The sequence below is a fragment of the Haliotis cracherodii genome, unplaced genomic scaffold (assembly GCF_022045235.1).
Source record: "Haliotis cracherodii isolate W230 unplaced genomic scaffold, xgHalCrac1.p SCAF_12, whole genome shotgun sequence".
NCBI lineage: Eukaryota > Metazoa > Mollusca > Gastropoda > Lepetellida > Haliotidae > Haliotis > Haliotis cracherodii.
In genome coordinates, this window is record NW_027266267.1 from 32,776,160 (window position 1) to 32,789,690 (window position 13,531).

Consider the following 13,531-nt stretch of genomic DNA (forward strand, 5'->3'; position numbering starts at 1 on the left):
TGATAATAGGGTAGCTTAGTGGTTAAAGTGTTCGTTTGTCACGCCGAATGCACGAGTTTGATTCCACATGGGTGCAATGTTTGAAGCCCATATCTGGTGTCCCCTCGAATATTTATAAAAGGGGCATAAAATCCTTCTCTCACTCACTCACTAACTGGTGTTTTGGTCCAGCTGTAATTACTGCCACGTGTGAAACGAAGACGTTGTCTCGTGTGAGTGTGTGCATATGTGTGTGTGTGTGTGTGTGTGTGTGTGTGTGTGTGTGTGTGTGTGTCTAGATCTGTTCCCGCGCCTGCGTGTATGTGTATGTGTATTGTTGTGTCTTGCTGCGCGTGTGTGTCTGTGCGCGCCTGTGTGTGTGTGCGTGCGTGTGTGTATGTGAGCGTGTGTCTGTGTGCATGTGTCTTGCTGCGTTTGTCTGTGCGCGCCTGTGTGTATGCCTGTGTGTGTGTGCGTGTGTGCGTGTGTGTATGTGAGCGTGTGTCTGTGTGCATGTGTCTTGCTGCGCGTGTGTGTCTGTGCGCGCCTGTGTGTATGCCTGTGCGTGTGTGTATGTGAGCGTATCTGTGTGCATGTGTTTTGCTGCGTGTGTCTGTGCGCGCCTGTGTGTATGTCTGTGTGCGTGTGTATTGCTGCGTGTGTGTCTGTGTTTATATGCATGTGTGTGTATTTCTGTGTGCTTGTTTGTGTGTCAGTGTGTGTGCATGTATGTGCAAAGACAGATTTTTGCAAATAGTCGAGTGATTGATATTATGAGCAACGATCCATATCGTCGGGTACGATGACACGCAATCAACCAAGTCACCGAGGCTGATCATCCGGTCCATTTAGTCGTCTCTTAGACCAGCATAGGCTGGCGTGGGGCTCTGTAATTACGGTCGCCAATACCTGCAACATTAAGGTACAATATATTGGCCCTCGCCAAGTCCCGCGTGTGGTAGACACAATGATAGTTGCTTTTAGCACACAGAGCTACTTTGTCGCTTGAGGTTAAAGTGTAATCCGACCCACTCAACAAAGTCAAGCCGCAAGTGTGTTTGAAGAATACTTTTATACCCAAAATGTTATTACAACTCGACACAAATCATGAAAAAGGCAGTTATATGTTGTATAACTATTTCTACACGTCACACAAAACAAGACATAAACCAAGCACTGAATTGTCGGAGAGGTGGACTAATGGAGTTTGTAACGTCACGGCCGCTGAACTAATGCTTGCCACACACGCAGAGAGCTAGATAAATATTGCCACGGACTGACGGTACAAACAGCGAGACATGACCAAAAAGGTCAACAAATAGTAACATCAACAGTTTGCTAACAGAGGCGTGATGTAAACTGACAAAAGATCCAATCGCTGGAAAACTGGGCAGTCGTTTGGTACAGGACTTGTTTGTTTTGTTTAAGTGTGGTATTATGTACATGTAGCAGCATTCGTCGCCTCGCAGTTCAGGGTGTCTTTGTAGGGTTAAAGAGTGGCATTATACACACTTAGCTAGCTGGAATAACATATGTGATTTATTATTTCAAAATGTGTTGAATATAGACAGTCCGAACCTAAATGTTTTCTCTGAAGTTTGCATGTGTTCAGAAGACTCGCTCACTCACACTTAAAACTGTATACATCATATTATTATGCTCAAATATGTTTCACAACTTGTTTTTAAATAAAACTTTGTATAAATAACTTAATTGTAAATATATTAACTTGGTCCCGTCGCTATTTGGCTGAAATAATGCCGATGCGACGTTAATCTTTAACTCACTGACTCACTCAGAAGACAGACAGACCAGTTTATTTTATTTTGTCTCACTCGTAGAATACACTTACAATATATCAAAAGAAGTATAAACATAAAATTCTACAGCCAGTCGCTAGACTTGCGAGAGACAATATGTCATTGAAAATAATCAGTCACACACAGCGATAAGATATATACATATATATATCAGTGATATAAAATGGAACGTCGCTTTGCTTAAATGTTATGGCAGGTTTTGGCCACGCTAGAAATAAAATCAACGTTTGATAAAATCAGTGTAAACTTTTCACTATAAGACTAATTATTAAAATGAGTAAATTTAAGACTACAGCGATTCAGAAGATCAGCCCTCACGTCGTCGTATAAAGAGCAGATAAGTAAAACATGGGTCTCGTCTTCCACCTGGTCTGAACAATTAAAGTAACATCTCTCTTCTGCTGACATGTTCGAGTAACGGCCAGTCTCTATCCTTAAAGGCGCCACGGCACATCTGAATTTAGCTGGAGAGCTCAGTTGAGCGGATATGACCGGGAACCTCACCAGATCAGAAACAAACACAAACCGAATCTTTGACACAATGTGTTTATGAGGAAACGGGTGACAGGACATCTATTTCATGTGGTCTTATGAGAAAAAAGTCAGCGGTTTGCACTATTCCCGAAAGAAAATCACGAAAAAAATATGATCTCGTTTCAAAGACTTATAGGTGGGTGAAATTCTAGTCAACCTGTGAACCAAGTTTTCTTCTCACTGAGTCACAATCTCATACTAACTCCGCACTTGCGGGATAGGGCTTAAATCGAATTTCCCATACTTAACATAATCCTTAATATTGAAAGATGCATAAAAACATTCAGTGAGTGAGTCTTTTTTCCGCCGCTTTTATCAATATTCCAGCAATATCACGGCGGGGGACACAAGGCTACCCGACCGTCCCTCATTACACCCACAGGTGAGGTGAGGTCAAATGCGGTTTGACATCGCGTCCAAGTGTGTGTGTGTGTGTGTGTGTGTGTGTGTGTGTGTGTGTGTGATTTAACACATGCTGATACACTCCGTCCAGCAACCAAACCACGCAGTACGATAGTACACGCAGAGGCCATCATACACTCTGAAAATAGTAGAGTATTTAAACAGAGTGTGGCCGTCCCATGAAACACAAGCACGTATCGATATTATTGATTTCTACGCTAACACGACCTGGTAGTTTGCCTGATTGACGCTGTGATCACGTATACACTGATCCAGACAAGAATGATTAAGTACCTTATTTCAGGTGCGAGAAACCAGTTAAAACACGACATTAAAGTTTAATGACAGTGCTCAGGCCGCTATCAGTCAGCCATAAATTACTCCTAGCGCGGTCTGATAAACACGGTGAAAGAAGATCGAGCTGAAGATATACGAGCCCTACTGACTAATTGCAATCAATACTAGTTTAAAAAACTGTACAACGATCGAAACCCGACAAATACGCCGAGTATACTCCCCGCTTATCAGTCACGCAAAGTCAATCCAAGTCCTAGGCTATGCATGATCAGGGCGTCGTATAACAATGGCCGTCATCAGAACATGTTTAAACAAAACCTACTCTAGTTTTCAATATATCCTGATACTGACAACAGGGCGAAAGGGTGCATTAGCGCAGGCTGGTGGTCTGGGACCGTGTTGTTGTTTGCCAGGCTGTCGGATCGATTGTACTGGGCCCGTTTGTGGTCATTCGAGGGCCGGCTTTGCCCACCCCCGCCCGATTTGACCACTGTAGCCTGGACTGCTTTTTCCTGTAGGATCAAGAAAAACAGCGGTGATGTGATATATTAGGTATGTGTATATAACTGATTGACGTTGACAAGTGTCTATTACAGGGAAATGTTAATAGCATTTGTATATTTTCATCGTGTGGTGATTTGTATATTAGGGGTATATGTCGATACAGAATATGTGACTAATAACATAAAAAAACCCATTGGCCTTAAAAATAATTAAAAATAATATTGATTAAAAAAGTGAACGTTTTGCGAGATTTTTTAAATAAACAAACTTCTTCCTCAAGTTCCCCCGCGGGGGTACATTAAACGTGGTTAATACATACCGAGTTAGAACATACTGAATATTGTTTGTTTGTTTGTTGGTTAACGCCGCACTCAAACATATTCCAGCTATATGACGGCGGTCTGTAAGTAATCGATATCATGAGCATCGATCAACACAACTGAGGTCGATGACATCCATCAACCAAGTCAGCGAGCCTGACCACCTGATCCCGTTATCCCCTCTTAAGACAAGCATAGTCACCTTTTACGGCAAGCATGGGTTCCTGAAGACCTATTCTTCCCCAGATCTTCACGGGTCACATACTGAATATACAAGATGAAGATTTTGTAAAATTAAAACTCACGCGAGCAAAGCCATGTGTCGGCGTGACAATTATACTTTCGTTCAGATATTCCAAATGTAAAGTCTATATTATCGTATATGGTTATTCGGGTCCTTCTGTCAACTATGTTTGTGTTTTGCGATTCTTCTCCTTGTCAACTGCTTCATGTTTGTGGATGCTATAGTATGCATGCAGCAGCAGCACAGCAGGTATGTCGGGGCGTCTTACAATGTGCTCATTAACAGCAAACAATATGTGTGTTTTGTTCAAACGTATCGCTTCAGTGCTACCTTTCACACATCATTAGTCAGCGCCACCTGGCGGTCATCGTAACCTGCTTAATCCCCAAACCGTTAATCCTCTAAATCTGTCCCCGTTCTACGGGTTTACTCCCCTCAGTCAGACAATGGAGTAGGGATTAATACGGTCAGCACTAAATGGGACTATCCCAATCTAGACTATATCTAGTGGACATATTAGACAGCTTGGGAATTAACAAAACATAATACATTAGGTTAGTGAGTTTAGGCCATGTTAGGAATCAATATTGTTTCTGTTTTCTTTTCTGCCGACCGCCTCCGTGGTCTAGTGGTAGAGCGTCCGGAAAACGGAGCGTGGCGGGTTCGATCCCCGTCCGCGTCATACCAAAAGACGTTAAACGAAGGTACTTGTTGTTACCCTGTCTGGCGCTCGGTATTAAGGGGCTAAAACAAGGACTGGTTGGCTTGGAGTCAGTATACTGTGTCTGAGTAGGGTATTCATGTTAAACTGCGGCATGGTATCTCAGTGGGCTAGCTCCATAAAATGCATAAAGTCTGAACGTGTACAAACACACACACACACACACACACACACACGCACACGCACGCACACTCCCCCCCCCCCCCCCCCCCCCCACACACACACACACATTCACACATACAGACACATACACACACAATCGCACAGTAATACACACATTCACGCATACAGACACATACACACACAATCGCACAGTAATACACACATTCACACATACAGACACATACACACGCAATCGCACAGTAATACACACATTCAAGCATACATACAGGCTCACACAGACATACACAGACACACACACACAGACACACATACACACACAGATAATAATCTTGATCGCGATGTTCCATCCCATTTCATCCTACCGATTATGTATTCACTGCAGTAAATGAACACAGAGTTGACTGACGGGTTTCAACTTTAAATACGGAACAGAATGATGCTGGTGATCAACAACTCAAACAATAAAGAGGTTGAACTGCATAAGTGAAATCTGATTGGTTCATACCGCAACTTCTGATGCCACGTAGAACACTATAGTTGCCACCCGTAAAGATCCGTGGAAAAGAATAGGTCTTCACCAACCCATGCCTGTCGTAAGAGTTGACTAACAAGATCGGGTGGTCAGGCTCGCTGACTTGGTTGATGCATGTCATCATATCTCAGATGCGCATGATGCCAATCACTGGATTGTGTGATCCAGACTCGATCATTTACATACCCCCGTCACATAGTTGAAATATTGCGGCGTTAAACAACAAACAAACAAACAAACAAACAAACCACACTAGCCATCAACAATCAATAGTGTTTGTTGTCGATTAATAAATCGATTAATAATGATTAGTGTATACACGCCAAACAAAGCGAAAGGAAGCGTCATTAATAAAAAATCTGTACGTGGTCACAAATATCAAAATAAAGTTAACCATCATCTGTTTCGTTTGTTGTGTAAAGCCGCATTCAGCAATATGCAATATGTTTTATGACGGCGGCCTGTAAATAGTCGAGTCTGGACCAGACAATCCAGAGATTGATATTGCGAGCAACGAGCTACGCAATTGGGATACGCCGCCGGGGTACGATCACGCGCAGTCCACCAAGTCACCGAGCCTGACCACTCGATCCATGATGAATCAAAGGATCACGGGTATGGTGCTCACAAAACAAGGAAAATAATCAGGGCGAAAAATGTAATCGAAACCACGGCAAGCGGATCCTGTCACGACTAGGGGACACGACCAATCACTCGCCACGCCAACCTCCTCTTCCCACACCGAAACATACATATCTTAATATAAGTAAAAAGTGATGTTTTGTTATTACATATGTTTCAACTGTGTTTCACATATCTTTACTGTTAATTTCAGGCTCACATGTTTCACACAAGATGGCTTTGAAATCAACACGCAGGCGGCAGTTGTATATTTCAGTCGTCCTGACATGCATGTCAGTCAGTCTGTGTGTACTCTATCTTCAAGAAAACAGCGTGCACGAACAAGCAACTGTCGAAGTAGTCCCCGTGACGTCACCAACTGGACAAATTACGTCACTCCTGAACAAGTCCGATCATTTTGTTGTGCCGAACATCGTTCATTTCGTGTGGTTTGGAGAAGATCTGAAGTTTAGATTTCATCATCTTTTGAGCATCAAATCAGCTTACAGCATCTTAAAACCTGATCGGATTTTATTCCACTGCAATCATAAGCCGGTGGGAAAATGGTGGAAAGTTATTAAACAAACTATTCCTATTCTGAGGATTGTGGACAGAGAAGCTCCAACGGAAATCTATGGAAATATGGTGATCCGTTCGGAACATAAATCCGATATTGCTCGGATTCAGATTCTGCAGAAATATGGCGGAATTTATATGGATACTGACGTCATTGCTTTGAAATCGTTTAATCCCCTTAGACATTATGGGATTACGATGGGTATTGAGTACCACGGTACCCCAGGAAGATTAAACAACGGTATCATAGTTTCGGCTCCTAATGCGACATTCCTTTCACTCTGGTTGAATACTTACAGGAACTTCTCAAAGCGCGAGTGGGATTATCACGACTCTATAATCCCGTATTATTTGCAGTTTACTTATCCGCATTTAATCCACGTGGAGGAAAAGACTCTGAACTACCCAAGTGGATTGGATATAAACTTGATATATAAAGACGTGTATGACTGGTCAAGGAACTACGCCATGCATCTGTGGTACAGGCTCTATGACACCGAACACGGACCCACTGGAATTAAAACAATGAATACGACATTTGGTCAGATAGCAAGATATATCTATTATGGTACTAGGGACATATTAAAATGAACATTCCGAATAGATAGGAATTAGACATGCCAGAAACCTATGATCGTGGGTTCGAATCCCAGATTCTAGTATCGTCAGCACCTTGCCTGCGCACGTAGGTAAACGTTTGAGGCCTGCATCCCACCTCACGGTCATGTGACTCAAAGTCACTCAGTTTAATGTCTGTCTGTTTTTAATATGAAAGATGGCTTCCGTGTATAGGATCATTCACTCACTCAAAACCCACCTACCCACTCACCCACCCACGCATCCACCCACTCACCCACCCAAGCACCCATCCGTCCACTCACCCACCAACTCACTTACTCACTGCCTCCGTGGTCTAGTGGTAGAGCGTCCGCCCGGAGAGCGGAAGGTCCGAGGTTGATCCCCGGCCGCGTCATACCAAGATATGAAGATGGTACTTGTTGTTACCCTGTCTGGTGCTCGGCATAAGGGGCTAAAACAAGGACTGGTCGGAGTCAGTATACTGTGTCTGACTGGGTATTCATGTTTAACTGTTAAACTGGTAAACACACACACACACACACACACACACACACACACACACACACACACACACACACGCACGCTAGCACACACGCACGCACGCACACGCACACACGTCGCTATAGAAGTTCAATAATCTTGAACGCGAATTTAAACTCCATTTCACTCACTCACTCATCACCCCCTTTCACCAGAAACGCCGTACATCGAATAAAGCAAGATAGCCAATTCTGAATGTCAAAATAACAACCAGAAATTAGCTTGTGTTTGAGTGCGGATATGGCCGAAATTTAAGCGCATTCAACTGCTGTCTGAGTGATCACATATTTTAACTGTGATGAATAAAAGTATATATAATACCAGAATGACGATTTGATTATATATTATGTGTTAAACTCCGCCCAGGCTACAAAGATTTACTTTTGGACTTTACCATGGAGACAATCTCAGTTTCTAATTTATTCTACCATTTATCAATAGCTCGCATAACAGTTAGAAACACCGATATGCAACAGATTGTCACAGCACTGTGTCATGTCAAACGCTTGATACATACAGACTCCTGACGGTCATGGAATACAGAGGGGATGCCAGGACATACAAGACAACGACTGATTCATCATCTGTCTCGTTTTCAAATTCAAAAGTATTATACACTTGTGAGTGTAGTTAGTATGTGAGCGTGGTTAGTATGTGCGTGTGGTTAGTATGTGAGAGTAGTATGTGAGAGTAGTTAGTATGTGAGAGTAGTTAGTATGTGAGAGTAGTTAGTATGTGAGCGTGGTTAGTATGTGCGTGTGGTAGTATGTGAGAGTAGTTAGTATGTGAGCGTGGTTAGTATGTCAGCGTGGTTAGTATGTGAGAGTGGATAGAATGTGAGAGTGGCTAGTATGTGAGTGTGTTTTGTAAGTGAGTGTGGTTGGTATGTGAAAGTAGTAAGTATGTGAAAGTGGTTAGTATGTGAGTGTAGTTAGTATGTCGGTGTGGTCATGATATCTATGTTGTAAGTATATAGAGGATTCCATGTGTAAACAATTTTTTTTCTGTCATCGAGTGGCCGGGGTGGTGAAGGAAATTTTTTCACGAGTGGCGTGACCCGTGAAAATCCGGGGTAGAATAGGTCTTCAGCAACCCATGCTTGCCGTAAAAGGCGACTATGCTTGTCGTAAGAGGCGACTAACGGGATCGGGTGATCAGCCTTGCTGACTTGGTTGATGCATGTCATCGTATCCCAATTGCGTGGATCGATGCTCATGATATAATTCACTGGATTATCTGTTCCAGACTCGATTATTTACAGACCGCCGTCACATTGCTGGATTATTGCTGAGTGCGGCGTTAAACAACAAACAAACACGAGTGGTGTAGCAAAACGAGTGAAATATCTCCTTTTCCCCGTCACACGAGACACATGGACTATCTTATTTATCAGTACGTTTTGTGTAGTTGTCTACCGAAAAGTTAAATTCTTTCATTACAAATGTTAAACCTTGAAACGTAAATTCCCCCTACCTTTCACCCATAGACGCTTCACCATCCCTTGTAATTACGAATTAAAAAGTAGTTCCGTGTTTGCAAAATCGTAAGAAATGTAAAGAAAAGTAACAAAAATATTTGATTTGAATTCTTTATCATACATTTGGTAATGATTATATTCAAAGTTAACTTCAACTAAAGATATTCTTGAAATCTACGAGACCGTTGATGGAAGTGAAAGAATACACGTTGGTCAACTAACTAAAATGAGACATTTCCGCTTTATAACGAAACATTGTTGAGACAATATAAACGGGAATCTGCGATATTAACTCCATCTGCCATTATTGTGCCATGTCAGTGTGGAACGAATGTAAAGAGGACGTCAACAGTTTGTCTACAGGCGTCACACTGTGATAATGTGCGGGGAGGTAACTCTTGAAGGACAATAGTTCCGGCAAAGCGTTATGTTCACTGCAGTGAAATATCAAGTGTTCTGTTCACTGCAGATAAAGCATAACTTTTCTTAACTTCCGAAAACTCAGTATTTCACACTGAAGTATCTTAAATCAGTGCATATAATATGTCGGTGTGGTTAGTATTCGATGGGTTAGAGGAAATGTGACATCTTATGTCAGTTACCATGCCAAGGAGAAGGGTGGGTGTCAAAATATTTCAACATCGATTAACAAAAGTATCCTTGTGATACTGTGTTATTGCTATACATGCAGTGCAAGCGATTCTGTGGTATTTGACTGACTGGCTGGCCAAACAATAGTTTTGCGTTTATTTTTCCAATCAACCGAAAATATTCATAAGGCCACGCCCACAGACAAACTATGTTTCCTGATTAGTAGAATGGGCGGGGCTGGTGTAACATATGACACTCAACGATGTCACTGATGTCGCACTGTTCCCGACAGTTATTGATGTGTTTATGGAGTTATAAACGTAAATCTGGTGTGCACATTTTGCGTCAATCCTCAAATCTTACATTACTGGACGGAGCATCACGCACCTGTCCCAGCTAGTGTGCCAGTCTTGTTAGTTCACTGTTAGGAATTGGCCTTATGTCATATCGATTATTCTTGTGAGTTTTAGACTGATCGGGAGAAAGCATGTCTTGTCACCAACGTCGTCATCAATTTAGCGATGTGATCAGTGAATAGAAATCATTTTTTGTGACGTTAAACCCGCAATCGTGTTTACCTGGACGTTAATACCATGTGTTGATGTTTGAGGCCCATATGTTAATCTTGCTATGCTGAAATACCGGGAAATCTCGTTGTCATATCTTGCTGCCTGGTGTTCTTTAGACGAGAAGACCTTTCAGGAATTTCTATGGAAGACAACACCGTTCTAGAATTTTTGTGGAAGACACGGCCATTCTAGAATTTCTATGGAATAAAAGACTTTCATGACTTGTTATGGACGACAAGACTGTTCATTAAATTCCCTTAGAAAATAAGACAAATCAGAAGGTAATTACCGCTTGGACTGACCGCTTTTAGCAATATTCCAGCAATATCACGGCGGGGGACACCAGAAATGGGCTTCACACATTGTACCCATGTCAGGAATTGAGCCCGGGTTTTCGGCGTGACGAGCGAACGCTTTACCCACTAGGCTACCCGACCGCCGGGATAAGGATGATCGAACCCACGAACACAGATTGTGGCACTCCTAAAGGACGCCCTTGCCACCAATGGCCCCGATCACGTGATTACGACTATGGTGCTGTCAAAACAAAGATTAAAATAAGTTGAACGTTAGATTCGAACCCACAACAAGCACATCCCAGGTGTTGAGTCGACTTAAGCCACTGAGCCACTTGGCCTTCTTTTAGCGACAAATATTTTATATAATAACTTGTGTAGAGCTAAGATCAGTTCGTGCAAACGGTCCCAGGCGTTGTGCATTGTGCAAGCCTTGTGTCTGCTGTTTGCAATTCAGGAAATACTACAGATAGAGAGAATACACACTAGTGTAATTGTAGAAATATACATAGGACCAATGAACAGAATAAAGCAAATGACATCGCCTGATTGGTGTGTTTTATTATGTGAGACAATTAACGCCGCCCTCAGCAATATTCCAGCCCACATTGACTGTTACTTGTAATGTATTGCACGTGCATGGACTAAACCACTTGTTGACTCAGGCGTGTTTTTTTGGTAGCTTGTTCCATTACTTTCAATCTTGCATTTTCCAATGTTTATAATAGAGGACACTTATGACGAAAGGAGGCGCCGCGATTCGCTGTGCAGAGTTGCGTCACATGGGCACGCCAGAAACCTATGATTGTGGGTTCGAATCCCGGTTCGCCCCGATTATGTTTCTAGGTTTGTCAGCACCATAATCGTGCGGCGTTAAACCCAACTCACTCACTCACTCATGATGAAAGGAATCATTTATAAATCCTGCTCTCACGAATCAATGAAGACACCATAACAGGTATAAGTATGATGTCATACATGTGACTTGAGGTGGGTCTAACGTCTTGTTCTAGATTATTGCACGAATATAGCGCCGTGTATGCAAGTGTGTGTGTGTGTGTGTGTGTGTGTGTGTGTGTGTGTGTGTGTGTGTGTGTGTGTGTGTGTGTGCGCGCGTGTGTGTGTGTGGCTGCTTGAACTAGTCCGGATGTACGCCGGTGTTAAAGTGTTAGCCCACTGAGATAACATGGCAGTGTTTTACATTCACGATATAGTCAAACACTATTCCGTCATATCCCAGTCCCCCTACCCCCTCCCCCGTCCCCCCACCCACCCCTCAGAGATAATATTATGATCCGTCCTTTACCTGATTTATAAACCCTAAGTGGCGTCTTGCTATTGTTTTAAGGGGACTCCTTTTCGTAGGGGCTTTTAGCAGGTAACTTTTACAGAACACCACACTGTCCCAGGTATGTTCCATGCAAAATCCCCGGGTCTTTCACAGAGACAACCGGGAAAGTGGGTGTTACTTATATTTCAGTGGGATGAAACTTGCAACCTTTGTACTAGAAGCCTAGTAAGCCTTGTGGTATAAGCGTTCGCACGTCACACTGAAGACCCGGGATCGATTCCCACGTGGGTACAATGTTTGTAGCCCATTTCTGGTGTCCCCCGACGAGAAATTACTGGAATAATGCTGCAAGTGGCGTAAAACCATACTCACTCACTTTCTCGAGTACACATACGCCAGAAAGATACATTTTACGTCCGTTTCCAAAGGTTCATGGAAATTTCTTTGAAAACTTTGATTAAGATTCCTCTTTCGTTTTTTTGTACAGATCAATATGAAGGTGTAAAGTCTGCAACGCAAATCTAGGCGAGATCTGTTATTGTGTAGGTCTCGCGTGTATATATACATCTATAACGAGCAAGGCACATTACTCTGTCAACTGATAGCCATCTGATCAGTCAATGCATTGTGTCACCACGGTGTATTTGTGTGTTTCAAGCTTCAGAAATCGGACAATGGAATCGTGCAGTGAATACGAACTCCTTGCACACGCACAAGACACATGCATCATTTTGACTTTACACAAAACACGGTGGTAGAGATCACGACTTCTACATGTGAACACACAAAAGCTTACTTGTAGGACATGTACGACGATACATAACTCAAGTGGGACTCATGTTTATAGATGGCTTGGACTCTACCTGAGGGACGTGGTTTGAGGCGCCGTAGAGTTGCGGCACTTAACCGTGACAGGATCCGCAAATCGGATTGGTTCGAATCCCGGACTCCAAATATGTTTTTTTTGTCTCTAAATATAAAACGTCAATGCCAGAGAATATTCAGTGCCGATTATCAGCCAAAGTGGATTTAGTAGGGGCTAAAGGGTAAAATAGTTGAACAAATTATGTGAATGGATCACTGAAAAGACGGACAAGACGTACAGTTCTAAACGTGATTATTTGGTGTGTTCTATTTAAACGCGTTTAGGTCTACACACATAAATAAACTATCGTCTCACAGCCTAAACTCCACCTAAACTCAACATTCCCATGATCTAAACATGTTCACACATTTAACACGGTTAAACCAGTTTAGATTTTGAACATGTTTTGATTTTAACATGTTAGAATCTAAAATACGTTTAAACTTGTTTCGAATTTAAACAGTTTTAAACATGTTGAGGATTTAAACCTGTTTCAATAAAGTCCATGTTATTTGGCACAAAGTCAAATATGGGTAAGATTTATAATATATATTGAAATTAGATATGCAAATCAGATTGACACGCACTTGCATCACACATATACCACCAGGACTTGCAACGAACAATATGAATATAAAAATGTACAATTT

At 42.3% G+C, this 13,531-nt stretch overlaps 1 protein-coding gene across 1 annotated transcript; it reads left to right on the forward strand.

Moving 5' to 3' along the window:
* Positions 1–6,331: 6,331 nt before the first annotated feature.
* Positions 6,332–7,264, forward strand: LOC139457785 (uncharacterized). Its single transcript, XM_071239133.1, has one exon. The coding sequence runs from the start codon at positions 6,332–6,334 to the stop codon at positions 7,262–7,264; it is 933 nt and encodes a 310-aa protein (XP_071095234.1).
* The last annotated feature ends 6,267 nt before the right edge of the window (positions 7,265–13,531 follow it).